This window comes from Manihot esculenta, chromosome 11 (assembly GCF_001659605.2).
Source record: "Manihot esculenta cultivar AM560-2 chromosome 11, M.esculenta_v8, whole genome shotgun sequence".
Lineage (NCBI taxonomy): Eukaryota > Viridiplantae > Streptophyta > Magnoliopsida > Malpighiales > Euphorbiaceae > Manihot > Manihot esculenta.
The window spans coordinates 31,293,801-31,313,046 of record NC_035171.2 but is presented as its reverse complement, the minus strand read 5'-3'; the positions used below and the strand labels follow the sequence as shown (position 1 = coordinate 31,313,046).

Below are 19,246 nucleotides of genomic sequence, written 5' to 3'. Positions count from 1 at the left end.
ATACACCTATGTTATGCGTTTGGCTTTGTCGAATAAACATAAAGGTAATGACAATGCATCCAGCCTATTACCAGGCAAAATAAGCAGATATATCACATATATAAACAAATGAAAAGGACAAAGAGAGATCAAGGGAGGAGAAAAAAAAAATCGCCAGAGAAGTATCTTATTGCAAAAAATTAATGCCGGTATCCATTCATGCCTTTCCGTTAGCTGCTTCTATCTTCAGGATCTATTTATATTTCTTGTGTACAATAGTAATTGCAGTATGGGTAAAGTTTTATGTAAAGCTTCATGTAGCTATGTTCTCAACAAAATTTATGCTCAACCTAATATCAAGTACTTGCTCTGATCAGACGAAAGTGGAAAAAATATTGGAGCTAAACGTAACTGAGCATGTCCAAAGCAACCAGAAAAATTTCTTGCAAGCAATAACTACTGAGAAAATTCAGTAAAAACTGGTAATCGCTTTCTTGTTCTTGGGCCATGAAGAATACTATGTATATAGGCATCAACATCTTTTTTCGGAGAATAGCCAATATCACCTGGCAAGTCAACTTTAATTCCATCATCCAAGGGTGACCAGTCTCGAGGCATGATAGTGGTGCGGGGGCTTTTGTTGTGGACTTCTGGTTTGATACGTTGCACTGGTGGGATGACTGGGCTGGTGTTCTTGCTGGAGTATACGGAGTGTATGTTGGTTGCGGGGCTTTTGTTCTTGTATTCAGGTTTGGAAACAGAGGCCGTTTGGCTTGCTGCCGCCGCTGCTTCAGCCATGAGGAAACGCGACTTCTGACCAGAAGAGTATGACCCAGAAGTCTGCGACTTGAAAGTATGCGTCTACATAAACAGAAAACAGATAAGCAGATAAATAGTCTTTGATTTCTTTCTGCCAATAATTAATGTCAAGAATTCAAAATTTTGTTTTCTTGAAGTTCAAGAAAGAGCGTTTACTTCAGCTTTACTCTTCATGGGGAAACAAGTCGGTCGAAGCTCTTCTTTTCCATGCGCAAACTGCAAAAAAGAAGGCACAAAATCCTATTATCCACCCTATGATGACCAGAAACTAACATTAAACCAAACTTGTAAAAAAGCACAAACTATTTTCTATTATTTTCCATGGCTACTCACCCTAAATTCTCCGATTGCAAAAGACAGAGTTCTCCATACGTATTATATATGTGCTTTTTAATTTCCACCGGTTAAGAACTGAAACCAATAAGTTAATCAAGGAAAATTCATTGAGTAGGACTCATCTTGGTCCGCCAGAAATCAAATTGCAGATTGCGGATTGATTCTCCTTAATAGTGAAAATCTGTACTTTTATTTCCTAATCAGTAAGCAAATCAAATTCACCGTCCCTACTTTCAATTAATTCGCCCGAAAATATTGGAAAATATTATTAGCGTCGATTACTATTCTAATATGGAGCAATACATAAATCTATCGGCCCTAAATTAATCAGAAAACAAGAGAGGGACCTGGCATTTGGAGCCATACCGGCAGTGTCCAAAATCCTCCCAAGACCGACAAAGGTCCGTCTTGTACGCGCGAATACCTGGAGAAGAAGACGAAGAATTGGATGGCGAATCACTAGAATCAGACGCCAGAGACCTAGAACTCCTACCACCAGAAACAGACTCCACCAAAATCCCATCCATCACCAGCACATCATCATCCACAACCTTAACAGGCGTTCCAAACATCGGCGTTGACATCACATTCTCAACCGAGGACAGCGGCGACAATGACCTTCCAAAGCTGCTGTTATTGGCGCTGATGGCCGGAGAATAGAAGGCGTCATTGTTGCCATTACAAGAGGAGGATAAGATCGGAGATCCACCGCGAAGGTATCTGATGAGAGTGGAGTCGATGTTGAGGCGTGTGTTGATGGGAGAAACGCTGCCGTTTATAGAGTTGAGTTTGGGGATTTTTTTGGAGCCATGTAGGGCATCCATGAGTCGAGCTTCTGCGATTTGGAGATCGTTAACATTTGCTATTGTTCGTTTTCTCGTCAATTATATATATGTACGCAGATGAATAAGAGAGAGCCACGAGCAATTTCACGTATTTTTTAATTTAAAGTCCCGCCTAAGCTCTGTTTATTTCCTCCCTCGAAACGACAGCACATAACTCGGATCAGAAAGACAATGTCTCATGGGCCAAATAACATTTTAAGCTCGCACTAGTTTCTGTTGATTGGATCTTATGGCCCAGTAGTGGCCCATTAGAAAAAAGGAGTTTGGACTCCATTTTGATCGAGAAAGGGAAGAGAACGTCGAATCTAAATTTTTTTTTTTTATCTTTAACCTCCGTTTATTTCATATTTTAAGAAAAATATTTTCTTATTTTCTAATATTTAGAATACTGCAAAATGGACGGAATTTAGAATAAAAAAGATAAAGAAAACATTCATGTTTTCTAATTCACCAATATACGTTCAATAATAATAATAATAAATTCTGGTGTTTTAAGACATTTAATAAAATTAGTTGAAAGAATTAGTTATTTGTTAAACAATAACTTTATATTTTTGAAAAAAAAATATTTTCTAAATTTTGATAATATTATCAACATCACTAAAATTTTTACATATGAATCTTATTAATATTTTTATTTTTTAGTATTACAACCAAATTAACAATGTAAAATAATTAGTTTTGGGGGAAAATAGTTTCCTTTAAAATGTTATTTGCTGTGAAACAATCCAAGCTTTATTTTTCCTACCTATCTAACTTATACATTTGAAAAGTAAAATGATTCAATTACTCTCACTTAATTATGAATAAGGTTGTAAACTGAAGTGATAGAAGTTATTTTCCTGTAATTTATAATATGAATTTTATTATACGTGATTTTAAGAATAGAGGTGTATAAAATAAAGAAAATAAATTAAGGGGCATAGGAGAATGTTCTTGATAAAGGCTTTTGACACTTAAATTAAATTTTAAAAAATTATTAAGTGTGAGCTTATTTTATAAAAATTGCAGAAAAGAGGAGTGAAGGAAGGAGAGGAAGAAAATTCAGTCTCAGAGAAAAAAAATTATTTTATTTAAATAAAATTCAGCCTCATAAAGCTATTTTATTTAAATAATTTATTAAATACATAAAATTACTGTTGTTGTTTGGAGTATAAGTGAACATTCGATCGATTCGGTTTAATATCGAATTAAATTGAATAAATTAAAAATTGAAATTTTAGTATTTATAAAAATTGAATCGAACTGATTTTAGTTAGAAATCAAATTAAATCGGTCTCATTCGATTCGATTCAATTCGGTTTGAATTTTTAATAAATTTTTTATTTTTTACACTTTATTTTTAATATTTTAAAATTTAATTTAAATATTTTAATTGATATAATCTCTTCATATTATTAAAAATAATATATTAATATCACTAAATCGGTTCGATTTGATTTTTTTAATTTTTTTTATGAAAACCAAACTGAATTAAAATGATTAAAATTTTTAAAATTAAAAATCAAATCAAACTAAATTGAAATAAATAAAAAATCGAATTAAATTTTAAATTAATTCAGTTTAATTAATTTTTTAAATTTCAACCAAATATTGCTTATTTCTAATAACCATAATTATAAAAATAAAATAAAATAAAATAAAATAAATAAAGACTTCCAAATATCACAACTCGGAGGTCACGTCTAAAACACCCTATGATCACGCAACGTATCGTGTAAATTAAGTTAAAGAATAATAAATTCGTCAACAAGTCAAGGTATTGGAAAATTATTATGTGGAAATTTACGTATATGCTTTTTTATGACTTCATTTTACTTTTTATCTCATTCTTTATAATTTAAAAAAAATTAATTTTTGTATATAGTAATATATATAAATATGATGCACTGGATATACCAAATAATTTGCCAAAGAAAATAACATCCAACAAATTAACAGATAATGAGAAAACAAACTCTTTTAATTTTTAATATATACACGTATTTAAAATATATATAATATGATTTACATATTAATATATTATTTTAATTTTTAATTAATTAGATATATAAATTAAATTGTACACTTTAAGTCAAACACGTAAATTTTTTATGATCAGTAGGTGGCTGGAGTCAACAATTAGTACTTGTCTTCTTAATGCTCAAAGATAAGATTGACGAACCTTCAAAGAAGATTTTAATATATGAATTTTTTTAAAAAATAATAATAATAATAATAGTATCACAAACCAACTATAAGTACGAGAATTGGTTCTGCTTCTCTCATGCACCCTAGCTAGCAAGCTCACATGGCAAACACAATCTCTTTTATCTATCTTTTCCTTGTTTTCTACATGATAATTTCCTTTCCACCACCTTCAAATGCAATCTCTTCTTGCAACGGTCCATGCAGTACTGAAAATGACTGTTCCGGCCAACTCATTTGCATCAATGGCAAATGCAACGATGACCCAGAAGTTGGAACCCACATTTGCACAGGAGGCAGCTCTGTGCCCCCTTCAGACGGTGATTGCAAGCCATACGGCACCTTGACATGCGGTGGACAATCCTACCCTCAGTATTCGTGCTCTCCACCAGTCACTTCCTCAACAAAAGCTAGCCTAACTCTGAATAACTTTAGTGAAGGCGGCGATGGTGGAGCTCCATCTGAGTGTGACGAAAACTACCATGACAAGACGGAGCGTGTGGTGGCGCTTTCGACGGGGTGGTATGCCGGACGATCAAGATGCGGGAAGATGGTAAGAATTACAGCTGAAAATGGAAGGAGTGTATTAGCAAAGGTAGTTGACGAATGTGACTCAAGAAATGGGTGCGACAATGACCATGCATGGCAGCCACCTTGTAAGAATAATATTGTAGATGGATCTGATGCGGTTTGGGAAGATTTAGGGCTGAATAAAGATTTGGGTGTTGTGGACGTTACTTGGTCAATGGCCTAGTTAATGACTCAGTCGCTTTGAACGATGAACAATATGTATGATGAACCCAACTTGAAATTACGTTCTTGTTAGATTGTCATATAGTTCCACGACAATCACGTTAAGGCTGTCTTTGCATCTAGAAATTTTATAGGGTCCGATTCAAATGAATGATAAATGAAAATAAAATACTTAAAAATAAAACACATAAAATAAATATATGTGAATAATATTTTATTGATGGTAATGATATTGGTATGCTAATAAGTATAAAATATGAATGTTAAAGTAAAAGAATTATAAGTAGCAGCCTATATTTTTGGAATTCGCATCTCTAAAGATAGAGAAAAAAAGAATAATATATCCTTCTCCTAGGCCACACAACATTGAATCTTTTGGCCCACTAATGATCCATTATGAAAAATGGAATTTGACTAAATTTTGGTTAAGGGTGGAGAAAGTCCAACCTCGATTTTTATGGACTCAACACCTCCCACGATTATGCTTTGATTCACAATTACGCCCTATTTAGTTGCGATGACAACTGGATTTCATTATTTCAATGTAAGGCCGAGTTCAATAATGGCAGCACTAATTCAAGGTTCATGATGCTCAGGGGTGGGCCGGCCCAGCCCATTCAACCTTGACTTAGTCTTGCTAAACTGATGGGGCTTCCCTTGAGTCTCAGCCTCCTCACTTCAAGCTCGGCCATGAGACTTAATAGGAGAGGGGACAACAAGTCCAGCCACCTAGCAATTCAGTCTACACGCATGTCAGGAGGAATTAAATGGCCGTTTAGCATAAAGCAGATGTCTGACGCTTTCGTATGTACAGATGCGTATGACAGAAACAGATGGTCCAGTAGCTACAAAACCGTTAGACGTCACTAGCAGACAGAAAAAAAAGAATAAAAGGAGAGGAGCATCCTCCTCTTACCAAACTCACTCAACTATTGTAAATCATATTTTCTCTAAATTTCAGAACATCATGTTGAAATGAGTTATATTATTAAAAAATTATTTTTCAAAAATTAAATTAATTAAATTAAAGAAAATAATTTACTTTCTAATTTCAACTTTTAAAAAGTCAAAAAACAAATATTAATCAAACGCAAAAAATTCTTATATTTCCCGTAAATTTGAAATTCGTTAATTGAGTTGTCCAGCTTAATAAGGTATTAGCATTAAAAATTTATTCAATATAATTAATTAAAAATCAGTTTAAATATTTAATTATAAAAATTACAAATAAATAAAATTTTTAAAATTTTTTTTAAAAATTAATACTTAACTCCTATAATATGAAAAAATTTACGAGTTTATCATTAATTTTAAAAAATGTATTCATAATTTATGCAATACTAATTAACCCCTCTATTAATTTTAATTTTGAATATTGCAAAAAAATTTAAAATGTCCCTGATATAGAAAGATTAATTAGTAAATTTTTTAAATTCTAAGAGACCAACAAAAATTAACTAATAGACTTTTAAAATATCAAAATTTTAATGTATGTTTTAAATTTAAAAAATTAATTAGTAAATTTTCTATTTTTTCTCAATAATAAATGTGGTCACAAATTACTAATGAAATATATTTTTATGAATTATTTTTAAAATTATAAATATTATTGACACAACGTGACAACTATATATTCATACAAGAAAGGCAAATAGTCATTTTCATCTAGTATGAATTTGAGAAATTTGTTGTGTGATTTGAATATAATTACTGCAAGCAAGTTCTACTAGCATAATGGACGGCTTTAGAGTCAAAACGACAAAGAGAAAACATTCATGTTTCCTCACTCTTCAATTTTTGTTGTCTTTAATTATTTTATTATGATTCATATCAATTTCTACAAATACTTTTTTATATGTAGGTTCCGTGATTTTATGGTGTTTAATTTTATAAATCGGCCATTATAATTTTAATAATAGTATAATTTTATCTCGTGTTTTATCTCTAATAAAAAAAAAACGTCAATTAATATCTATTCTCATTTCAAGGTTTCAGTTTAATATGAAAAATAATTAAAAAAATGTCATTAATAATTTTTTAAAATAAAAAAAATTATTATTTAATTTTTAAATATTATCATTACTAATAAATCAGTGTTTATATTTTTAGAAATTTATTAAAACTTTCTTATCTTTTTTTTCGTCAACGAAATAGTCATTCCATCCAATTTTCCATTAAAAATAGATAAAAGATGAAATCCAATTTTGCTCTCAAATAAAATCTCATATTTAGTTCTTGGATATTGCTATTATTAACAAGTTAGTCTCAACATTTTCAGAAATCTATTAAAACGTTTTTATCGTTTCTTTCCCTCAATAAAATAGTCCATCCTCCTTCTCAAAAAAGAAGAAGGAGGAAAAAGAAGAAGATGATGATGAAGAAAAAGAAGAAGATGATGAAGGAAAAGAAAAAGAAGAAGAAGAAAAAAATCGCCTCCTCTTCTTTAAAGAATAAGAATAAAAAAAAAATTGAAGAAGAAGGAGGAAAAAATGGGATAATTTGATTTTTTATTATAATTTTAATTGCAGAAATAGACGGAATGACTATTTTATTAACAAAGATAAAAAATACGGATGTTTTAATTGGTTTTAAAATTTGTATGAACTGATTTATTAATAATAATAATATCTAAAAAATAAATTATAAATCTCCTAAATAAATAAAAATGATTAACGCAAATAACGCAAATCTCGCATCCAAAACACCTATGCCCACACAATTTGTCGCGTAGATTAAGTTAAACAAATATTAATTGTGTGAAGAAGTCAAGAATTGGAAAATTATTCATGCAATTAATTGATCATATGTGCTTAATGGTAAATTATTAAATATACCTACTTTACCACCTCAAATTCATCCGATAATATATCCAACAAATAAAAATAAATCACATCAATAAATTTAATTAAAAATTAATAACACTAAATTTATTTAAACCCTAATCTAAACTATGAACATCTTATTGGTGATATGGATTTTCGTAGTTTATTTTAAATTAAATAATGATGCATATACACAGTATAGTTATGTAAGTATAGAATTTGACCAAGAATGAATTTTTAGTACTAATTCCTTTTCTTGATTTGTTCCTTTTAAGTTTGGGTCCTACAATCTAAAGAAAACTTTGTCTTTTTTTAAAAAATAATCATTAATATTAATAACCAAGACCATTACAACGCATCAGTTTCAGCTAAAGAGGCCAAATTCTAATAAAGGAATCTGCTCCAGATAAACATATTCTTGTTGAGCAGAACAGATGAAAATAATTAACAGTGACTTTTTTAGCTCTTGAGTTTTGCTAAGATTAGACTTTAAAATTTTTTATCTCTTTACAAATTTCCATTTTTGTTTTACGTTTTCAAGGCTTTATTATTTGGCTTATCAAAAAACAATGACATTTTTATTATCCTATTTTCCACGAAAATGATGTGGAATTTTTACCTTACATAGTCCAAACAAATGCATGGTGTTCAAAGACTTGAATAATAATCACAAGTGGGCTAGTAAACCATTGCAGTAATTGTCTTCTTAATGCTCAAGGTAAGATTCTTCGTTAACTATGGTTATAACAAAAAAAAACCAACATAAAGAAAACTCAACAGTAGTCTCGCAAACCAACTATAAGTACATGAGTTGGTTATGCCTTTCTCATGCACATCAGCTAGCGATCTCACATGGCAAACACAGTCTCTTTTATCTATCTTTACCTTGTTTTCAACGTGATAATTTCCCTTCCACCGCCTTCAAATGCTATCTCTTCATGCAACGGCCCATGCAGGTCTGAAAATGACTGTTCCGGCCAACTCATTTGCATCAATGGCAAATGCAACGATGACCCAGAAGTTGGAACTCACATTTGCACAGGAGGCAGCCCTGCGCCGCCTTCAAATGGTGATTGCAAGCCATACGGAACCTTAAGATGCAAGGGAAAATCCTACCCTAAGTATTCATGCTCTCCACCAGTCACTTCCTCAACAAAGGCTAGCTTAACTCTGAATGACTTTAGTGAAGGCGGCGAAGGTGGAGCCCCATCTGAGTGTGATGAAAGTTACCATGCCAAGTCAGAGCGGGTGGTGGCGCTTTCGACCGGGTGGTACGCCGGAGGATCAAGGTGCGGAAAGATGGTAAGAATTATAGCTGGAAATGGAAGGAGTGTATTAGCAAAAGTGGTTGATGAATGTGACTCGAGAAATGGGTGTGACGATGAACATGGAGGTCTGCCACCTTGTAAGAATAATATTGTAGATGGATCTGATGCAGTTTGGGAAGCTTTAGGGCTGAATAAAGATTTGGGTATTGTAGATGTTACTTGGTCCATGGCTTAGTTCATGGATCAATTGCAAACAACTTAAGAAATATATATGATGACCTGAACTTGAAATTACATTATAGTTAGGTTGTCATGTACGTTAGTTTCAATAAAAGAAGAATGAAACGAGAATCGCGTTAAGGTTGCCTTGCTATATTTTGAAAGTCTCCATTTCTCATTTTGCTACTTGTCTTTTCCTATAACTTTTTTTCCTATTAAGAAAATCAATGGTGAGAAAGATAGATGTGGGTCAATAGACTCAACACTATAGAGTTGGGTTTGAAAGCAATAAAACCTTTTTGAATCTATTGCTTTGGTTATTGCACATGTACATTGTTTCAACAGTAGCCACCAAATTGGACGTCCTAACAACCACGACCAAGACCAAGAGTATACATTATTTTGAATCTATTGCTTTGTTAAACAAATCAATTTAAAATAAAAGGTATTTTAATTTTTTTTTTTTTAAAATTAATGTTACATCACAGGTTAAATCATTATTTTGATTATTAACGTTTTCTTTAACTTTTTTCATTTTAATCAATTTTTATAAAAAGCAATTTTTTTTCAGTTTACTTTTAAAATAATAATTTAATGTTACATCACATGTTAAAATCGTTATTTTGATTTTTTAGTATAAGTAACGTTTTTTTATATATTTTAATTGAATTATGATAAAAGAAAACTTAACTAAAAGAATTTAAGTACAAATAAACTTTACAAATAATCTAAATAATAAATTTTAAAATAAAATAATTTTTTCAGTTAAATTAAATTCAGTTTTTATTGTAATAATATAAAAATATTGTGCGTATCTTCAGTAATGCTTAGTTTCTCCTTAAATATTGAATTATAGACTATAAATAATAGGTCAAAATAAATACTATAAAAATTATAATTAAAAACACATTAATTTTTTAGAATATTATCAATCTTTTTAAAAATTATATAAAATTATAATTGTAAAAAACTTAAAGAATTAAAGACTTTTTCAATCCATTACTGCTATTTTCTTTTTCACTTTTATATATATTATAAAATATAGATATGAATTTATTATGGAGTTAATATAAATATAAATTATTATATATTTATACAATAATTAATTATAATGAACTAAGTGATTTACATAAATATTTTCAAAAAAATAAAAAAATTATAATAAATATTATCTGAAACATAATGTCCTGTATATAATAATTAAATATAATATCCAGTGTATAAATTAAATTTTGGATTAACATGTTTTAGATTTATGATAAGATTTTTTAGAGAGATGTCCAATGAACGTAAATAAGCCTTTTTGCACTACATATACGTTATGCTATTCCATCAACTCTCCATCCCCATCTAAGCGAATATGGAAAAAACAGTTTGCTTAATTTCTCTTTCCTTCCTCTTCAACTTCATCATCTTCTTTGGTTCGCCATCAAACGCCATCTCCTCCTGCAATGGCCCGTGTCGAACCCTTAATGACTGCGAGGGCCAGCTCATTTGCATTAATGGCAAGTGCAACGACGACCCAGATGTTGGCACCAACATATGCGGTGGAGGTGGAGGTGGAGGCGGAGGAGGAGGCGGAGGCGGCGGATGCAAGCCCTCTGGTTCCTTCACATGCAATGGCGAAACTAAACCTATATATAAATGTTCACCACCAGTGACATCCTCAACAAAAGCTATTTTAACTTTGAATGATTTTAGTGAAGGTGGGGATGGAGGAGGACCATCTGCATGCGATGGGCGGTACCATGACAGATCAGAGAGTGTAGTGGCGCTTTCCACAGGATGGTTTAATGGGGGATCGAGGTGTGGGAAGAAGATAAAGATTACTGCTAATAATGGGAGGAGCACGACGGCTAAGGTGGTGGATGAATGTGACTCTATGCATGGATGTGATCGTGAGCATGCATGGCAGCCCCCGTGTGACAACAATATTGTCGACGGCTCCGACCCTGTGTGGGAAGCTTTGGGTTTGAACAAGGATCTGGGTAGAGTGCCTGTTAGATGGTCCATGGCAAATGAACTTGTCTCTGATATATAATAATAAGATTGAAGACAAGTCTATTGTATCTATTTGACGAGGGAATAATGATAACGTAAAATAAAGATTTAGTCTTTTTAAAATACAATTTTATTTAATTTTGTGTTTCTGTAAGAATTTTCCATACTATTGAGGGCTGTGGCCTTAAGAATGGGAAGCTTAACTTGGACCTCACACAGTAAGGTCCATAAGCTTAAATTTACGACTTAATTTGTTTCTCATTAAAAAAGTAACATCTTAAACTTCGATCAAAACTAAATCCAAGCATGAAAATTAACCCTTAAAGGAATCGTTTTGCTAAATCATGTATCATTGCTATCAAAATAATTCTTGTTTAAGCTGGTAATGTAAATATACGAGATTTAATATGGATTTTATTGCTGTTTTACCCTACAAAGAATCTTTTCCTTGTGTTTCAAGCAAACCATATCGTGCCCATACCATCTGAAAATTTTTCTCCAGAAAAAGCCTATTTCATGACGATAAAGCAATAAGCGCTGAGTGTAGAATTGACATGTGATTTATATTTATGATAAGTTTTTCTAGAGAGGTTGTCCGATGCACGTAACTCCATCCCTTTTGCTCTATATATACGTAATACTCTTCCATCAATTCTCCATCCCCATCTCGCCAAATATGGATAATTCAGCTCTCTTAGTTTCTCTTTCCTTTCTCTTATTGTTTGCTTCATCATCAAACGCCATCTCCTCCTGCAATGGCCCGTGTCGAACACTTAATGACTGCGAGGGCCAACTCATTTGCATTAATGGAAAATGTAACGACGATCCAGATGTCGGCACCAACATATGTGGTGGAGGTGGTGGCGATGATGATGAATGCAAGCCCTCTGGTTCCCTCAAATGCGAAGGCAAAACTAAACCTACATATGAATGTTCACCACCAGTGACATCTTCAACAAAAGCTATTTTAACTTTGAATGATTTTAGTGAAGGTGGGGATGGAGGAGCACCAACTGCGTGAGATGAGCGGTACTATGACAGATCAGAGCGTGTAGTGGCGCTTTCCACAGGATGGTTTAATGGGAGATCGAGGTGTGGGAAGAGGATAAAGATTACTGCTAATGATGGGAGGAGCACGACGGCTAAGATGGTGGATGAATTTGACTCTGTGCATGGATGTGATAGTGAACATGCAGGCCAGCTGCCGTGTGATAACAATATTGTGGACGGCTCCGATGCTGTGTGGGAAGCTTTGGGTTTAGATAAGGACTTGGGTAGAGTGGCTATTACATGGTCCATGGCAGAATAGAGTAAATAAACTTCTTTGTGATACTAATAAGATCAAGGACAAGTCTATTGTCTCTATTTGATGAGGGAACAATGATAATATGAAAATCAAAACAATTGATATTTAAGTGACTATTATTTTTGTTGAAATTAAATGAATGTTTTTATGCTATTTATTTTCAGTTCAGTTTCTAATGATAATATAAAAATTTAATTGTTTATCTCGATCAATTTAGGTGTGAAAGGTATATTAAAATTTTTTTTTAATATAAACCATATGGTATTTAAAATATGTTGATTTGATTAATTTAAATTTATACGAAATAGGCTCGCTGAATGATAAAATATTTTTCAAGATTCGAACTTAAAATATCTAAGTAAGAGAGAAAGATACACACCATTTTATTTCTTTTTTTAAGGTTAAATATATATTAAATTAATAAAATTAATAATGATAATTATGTAGTGGTATAATTATTTGTATAACATAAATAAATTACTAATTTTAAATTTTTATTGAAATTGAAATGATATATTTAATGCTTTGAGACGAGAATTTCCTTTTTGTTTTTGGTGAAAGTTAGAAATTTATGGAAGATGAGGCTCCAACATATGAAAATGATCAAGGTCGCACCATATCAATAAAAAGTTTATTTAAAAAAAAAAAAAAAAGTTCAAGAGACAACCGGCTGAGCTCCTATATTGAGGACAAAGGGAAATTACTTTTGTTAGTATTTACATTATATTTTATATTTTTTTCTAAAAATTTTTAGTGATCATATAATACATTTGATTGTTAATATTATAAATATACGGAAATGTTAAGTTTTGTTTTGGTTGGTATAACTTAGTTAGAAAATTTAAAATTTTTAAAAAATATAAAAATTATTTCTGTTTGGTTGATATTTCTTTTTCTCCATAAAATCAAAAATTTTTTAAGTGACTTTTTAAAAAATAACACATTCAAATTAAATAATACCTTATCAGTCACCTTATATATAATAATTTTATTATAATTATTAATTATAATAAATTAAATATAAATCACATAATAATTAATGGTATATATCCAATTGTTATAAACATAATGATTATATTTTGTATATATAAATTTATTAATTTTTATTTAAAAATTTCGCTAATTGTGTATGTATCTATGATATATATAAATATTTTTTTTCCTATTATTTTTGTTTATTTTTTTTTGTTATTTCAAAATTATTATCTATTTTTCTGACTATAAAAATATATAAATTGACTATTATAATTTTATTTTATTTTATTTTAAAAAATCTCCTAAAATATTTTTTAGTATTTAATAAAACTTAATATATTTAATATGGATATAATTAGAAATTTAATAAAAAATTATATTTTTTAATATGTATAAAAAATAAAATAAATAAAAAAATTATAAAATGAAGTAAGTATAATATAATTAATTAGTAGAGAAATATTAATGAAAATCACTTTTTAAATAATTATCTAATACTATCCAATTAATTTTTAATTAAAAAAATAATAATTAATGTAATAAATACTCTTCCATAATTGGGGTGGAGAGTGTTGGACAATTACTTAAGAAACTGATTGTCGCTAGCATTTGTTAATTTAAACAATTGTTGAGATAATCTATAATGCAGTTCTAAGGTTTAACAAAACTATAATTTAATCTTTATCATTTAATGAAAACAATTTAGATTTAAAGTTTCATTATATTAACAAAACTCCAATTAAAATTCATATATTATAATAATTTAATATTTCAAATTTCATTTTTATATCAGTTTATGTTGTTGAGATTATACGGATGACATAGCTGAAATATAATGTGATTAGCTAAAATCTGTAAAAAAAAAATGTAAGGTAGTAGTGAATGCTCACAGCAGCTATTTCGACGTTCAAGTAAGTATTGTTCAGCATAGAGAATGTAAGGATTTTCTTAGAGTTTTTGTATTAGAAAAGAGCTTCTTCTTTTTTTATACTATAAGAAACTAGAGATAAATATAGAATTTTCTGATAATCTGGCGATGACATGGCTGATTGTTTGATAAGGGATGTCACCGGCTAACAAGTTGGTGATCCCCTTATTATAGGCATAATATGATATGTTGGGTTGTCTCTACTAACGGTAACTTCGTACTGAGACTCGCCTCACCGAAAGACGAGCGAGTCTTGATGATGATCAGGGTGATACAGTATCTGAGTCTTCCTTCCTTAGTTTGGCCCGCATTTCTTACTCATTAGATTCTTGTCACGTGTGTCTACCTGTCACGTGTGTCTACCTCATAGTGATAGCTCATAATTTACTTTGGACGATTGTTATGTAGTACTACACGGCCCCCGCTGGTCTTCAATTCTTCATATTCGAAGGTGATGATTTATTTTTTGATTATGTGACACGATTTGACTGTTTGCATCATTTTATCTTCCCTTGGTTGTGATGGTGGCCTTATTTTTTGGGTTATATTAAAGTCTTTATCGGTTATGCACTGTATAAGAATCTTCCTTTCTCTTTTGTGTTTGCAACTACTGTCTACGGGAGACATGAAATGGGGAACTTTTCTTTCTTCTTTTTAGGGATAGATCTGTATAGAGGATGTCGTCATGATCTACGAAAAGTAGTTGAAGGTGGGTCTTCATAAAGGTGCAAGCATATCGTTGAAGGCTGCAACTAGCCTGACTATAATGTCTTTTTAGTGTCGCGATCCTTGGAGCTTCTATGGAGGTACAGGCATATTGCTAAGAGTTACGACTAGCTCGACTATAATGCATTTTTAGTGTTGCGGCCCTAAAGAGAGGGGTTGATTCTAAGGGCAAGGCTAGAAAGGTAGTTGAAAAGACAGTCCTTCGCACGGTGTCTTCCCATAGGATGAGATTAAGTTTTTACTAATAAATTTTTTAGAAGATTCTGATGTAATAGAGATTTTGCCTAAGTCTCCTTGTAATCTTTTGTAATAAAAATGCCTAAGTCTCCTTGGCACGGTTCTTGATGGACAAACAGGACATCCTCTGTCACGCGCTTATTTTCCCCTTTACCCTTATCGGGTTCTCTCGTAATGACTTGTATGATTCCTGCCATTTTGAGATATTAGAGAGGAAAAATTTTTTTTTTAGAAAAAAAATGAATAAGAGACCAGTTTTAATCCAAATAAAACAGATGGAGGTAATGGATTTTTGGCAACGAAACCAAAGGATATTGTTGAAATTAGATGGATGACTAGCCGGAATGAAACTATGTTTAGATTGGCTAGAACCTATAAGGAAGAAAACTGACGTGGTGAGCACCCACTTCGACGTCAAGTCAGTATCGCCGAGTATAGAGAATGTAAAGAATTATTTAGAGTTTTTGTATTAGATAATAACATACATTCATTTCTGTGATTATTCTCTTTTTATAATGCAAGAAGGTAGAAATGAATATAGAATTTTCCGATAATCGGGCAATGATGTGATTAGTTGCTTGATAAGAGATGTTGCCGACTAACAACTTGGTAATTTCATAATTACAGATGTAATAGAGACACACTGAATTATCCCTGCTAATAGAAATTTCGTACTAAAACTCACCTCACCGAGGAAAGAGTGAGTCTTGATGAGAATCCGAGTATTACGGTGTTTGAATCTTCCTTTCTTAGTCTTTTTTAGTCTGGCCCGCGTTTCTTACTCATTAAATTTTTATCATGTGTGCTTACCTTATAGTGACAATTCATAATTTACTTTGAGCGAATATTACATCCTATCAATTTAGTACATTTAATTATTAATTAATAATTAATAATTAATAATAATTTAAATAATTTATTTTGAGTTGAATTATTTAATTTTCTATTAATTAAGGATAAATTAAAAAAAATTACTTTATCAACAAAATAAAATTAAAAGACTATACCAATTACTATTTAAAAAGTAAAAATTAGATTTCATTTCAAAAAAATAAAAATTAAATTATAAGTTTCGTTAAATATCAAAACTATACCAGAAATTACCCTAATTGTTATGTGCCCTAATTTACTGCGGGAACTTGTTTCCCCAGTAGTATGGAGGGAGCTTTGGACCTTACACAGTAAGGTCCATATGACATGACCCATCTAGATGACGTTTTTGAGGTTTTATGGACTTTCTTGGGTTATTGACCCATCAAGAATTTTACATTTATACTATAATTAAAAAAATATTAATTAAATTCTAAAATTTTTGAAAAATTCACAATGTACTATATTGTTAGGTGATTTTCCAAAAAAAAAAAAAAACCTTTAAATTTTGCTCTTATTGACTTTTCTTTTTTACTTAGTTTTTTTTTTATTTAACATGTTTGATTCTAGAATCGAATGCATCGATTTTATATACCACATATGGTAAATTTTTTCTGATTTTATTAATAAAATTTGCTTTTCCTTATATATATATATTTATTTTAAATATATTAAATTTTATTAAATATTAAAAGATATTTTAAGAAATTTTTAAAAATAATATAAAATTAAATAAAATTATAATACTTAATTTATATATTATTATAGTGTAAAAAAAGAAAAAAAGAAAAAAAATTTAAAATAATAAATAAATAAATAAAAATTATAAAGCGAAATGAATAAATTAAAAAAAAAAAACGTTCAACCATCTAAAATTTATAAGCCAAAAAAACCCAATTTTATGAAAATAAAGAAATAAAAATTGAACAATCTTTGAATTACAGACGAGGTCTAATTGGTTTAAATTAATTTATTTTAATTAAATTAAAATAATTTAAAATTTTAATTTAATTTTTAAAATATTTCAACTTTGGATAAGCAAAGATGCACAAGACACACACATACAAAAGTCTGATCAATAATAATTCCAATTAAATTGAAGCATGCCTTTCAACAGAAAACTTTCTACTTTTTGGGAGGCAATGACAAGCTACACCCAAAAAGATATATAATGTGGAAGGCCGAGAAACAGCTTTATCCCAAGACCTGGACTACAGAATTCACAATAAAATTTCATTATCTTAATATTTATTTTACTATATTTTAATATAATTTTTTACGTATTTTTATTAATTATTTTTTTTTCAATATGTATGACTAGTGTTAACAATTTTATAAATATATTATTATTCTTTTTAATATCTATCAATTGTTAATTATAAATTAAAATAAACAGATAGTTTGTTTATAAAATTTATTATATCAATATAATTAAAATGAAAATATATAATTATCTTTAACTTTTTTTATAAAAAAAAAAGAAATATTGATCTTTAACTATTCTTTCCTTATCAAAGTATAGTTGATCTAGCTTAAATATGATTTTTCATTCATTGAGTTAATAATATCGGCCGATCGGATCCCATTTTTACTGGTAAGTTAAAAATCATTGAGCCACCGCCACCACCACACTTACTGATATAATTGAAGAAAAAAATTGAAGTGACTGGAAGGAGGCAAGGCATGCAAGGCCTGGCCTAGACAATTTCCAAAGGTGGCCATGATTCAATATTCACTTGCAATGACAGCAAGCACATATATTGATTTTTATTTTTATTTTTCCTCCTCCGTTCTTTTTCTGATGTGATACACTGTAATGATGAGTGATTTCACCATTTTGTTTGTGGTTGTCCATCACCATTAGCTCACATGTGATGGACATGGATATATATATATATATATATATAAAAACATATTTAGAACATGGAGATGGCTATATTCCAATGATCTGTTTGTGTTCGGCAGCAGAGGTGGGGGCCCTCCCCATCTCTTCTTCTTCTTCTTTCTATTGAGTGATGCATTGTATTGTTTTGTTATGTTTTCTTTTCTTTTCTTTTCTTTTCTTTTCCTTTCCTTTCTTTTCATAGAGCACATGAATGGTCAATGTAAGCAGGAAAATCAGGCTGTCAATTTTCCCATCCTCTTTGTAGCTTCAAGTACATTACTTATTAACCCTAACCCTAACTCTAACACCCTCTCTACCCAAAAGGAAAATATAAATTCCCTAGGAATTGCTATGCTGAATTTTCTGTCACTATTCACATCTGTCAAATTTAACACTCTTTCATACTATCTGTCTTTTCACCGGCTTCATTTATTTATTTTTTTACTTTAAATAATTAAAAAATAAATTATTACCCTCTAACTTGTCAATTATTTACTAATTAATTTTAAAATGTAATTTCTTAATTCAATTCATCTTTAAATTTTAATTCATCAATAAGTAGTGATCCTATTTAGGAATTCATACTTTATTATTTATATTCAATAAATTCACTATTAAGATTTTAAAGATTATCATTACATGTACATTAATTTCAAGTGTACTTAAATAAATTTAAGAGTTTTTATGTTTTACTCTTTCAATTTTTAATTTTTGTTAAAATTTTTTTTATTATTTTAATATTTAATAATAAAAATATCAATATATTCTAATTGATATTAAAATCATATTTAAAATTGCAATATCTGAAATTTGAATTCAATCAAAGCTAAATTTTATTGACAATAATTAAAAAAAAATTCTTGGATTAACATTACAAATAAAGGAGTAAGATTAAATATCCTGACTTTGATTTATGAAGTGAGAAAATGAGAGGAAAAAAATATATAATACAATGGAGAGCTGAAGAGAAATAAAAGTTTTTTTTTTATCGAAGAAATAAAAGTTAATAGAAGAAGATAAATGGAAGAGGAAATATATGTGACATTAAGGTTTTGTTGTTTTGCACAAAATATTTTTTACATTGAAAAAA

The 19,246-nt window shown here is 29.9% G+C and overlaps 4 protein-coding genes and 1 pseudogene across 4 annotated transcripts; 4 read left to right on the top strand and 1 right to left on the bottom strand.

The window, feature by feature from the left end:
* Positions 1 to 137: 137 nt before the first annotated feature.
* On the bottom strand, positions 138 to 2,035 carry LOC110626855. The gene is made up of 3 exons (XM_021772987.2): positions 1,482 to 2,035; positions 955 to 1,014; positions 138 to 840 (listed from the first exon to the last, which is right to left on the bottom strand). The coding sequence occupies exons 1-3, from the start codon at positions 1,956 to 1,958 to the stop codon at positions 436 to 438; spliced, it is 942 nt and encodes a 313-aa protein (XP_021628679.1). The 5' UTR covers positions 1,959 to 2,035; the 3' UTR covers positions 138 to 435.
* Positions 2,036 to 4,251: 2,216 nt separating this feature from the next.
* Positions 4,252 to 5,100, top strand: LOC110626204 (kiwellin). The gene has a single exon (XM_021771987.2). It carries the CDS (start codon positions 4,270 to 4,272, stop codon positions 4,918 to 4,920), a length of 651 nt encoding a protein of 216 aa, XP_021627679.1. The 5' UTR covers positions 4,252 to 4,269; the 3' UTR covers positions 4,921 to 5,100.
* Positions 5,101 to 8,559: 3,459 nt separating this feature from the next.
* Positions 8,560 to 9,382, top strand: LOC110625511 (kiwellin). Its single transcript, XM_021771130.2, has one exon. It carries the CDS (start codon positions 8,594 to 8,596, stop codon positions 9,242 to 9,244), a length of 651 nt encoding a protein of 216 aa, XP_021626822.1. The 5' UTR covers positions 8,560 to 8,593; the 3' UTR covers positions 9,245 to 9,382.
* A 1,128-nt stretch (positions 9,383 to 10,510) lies between these two features.
* LOC110626914 (kiwellin) lies at positions 10,511 to 11,367 on the top strand. The gene has a single exon (XM_021773101.2). It carries the CDS (start codon positions 10,589 to 10,591, stop codon positions 11,267 to 11,269), a length of 681 nt encoding a protein of 226 aa, XP_021628793.1. The 5' UTR covers positions 10,511 to 10,588; the 3' UTR covers positions 11,270 to 11,367.
* A 538-nt stretch (positions 11,368 to 11,905) lies between these two features.
* On the top strand, positions 11,906 to 12,639 carry LOC110625713 (annotated as a pseudogene).
* Positions 12,640 to 19,246: the final 6,607 nt, after the last annotated feature.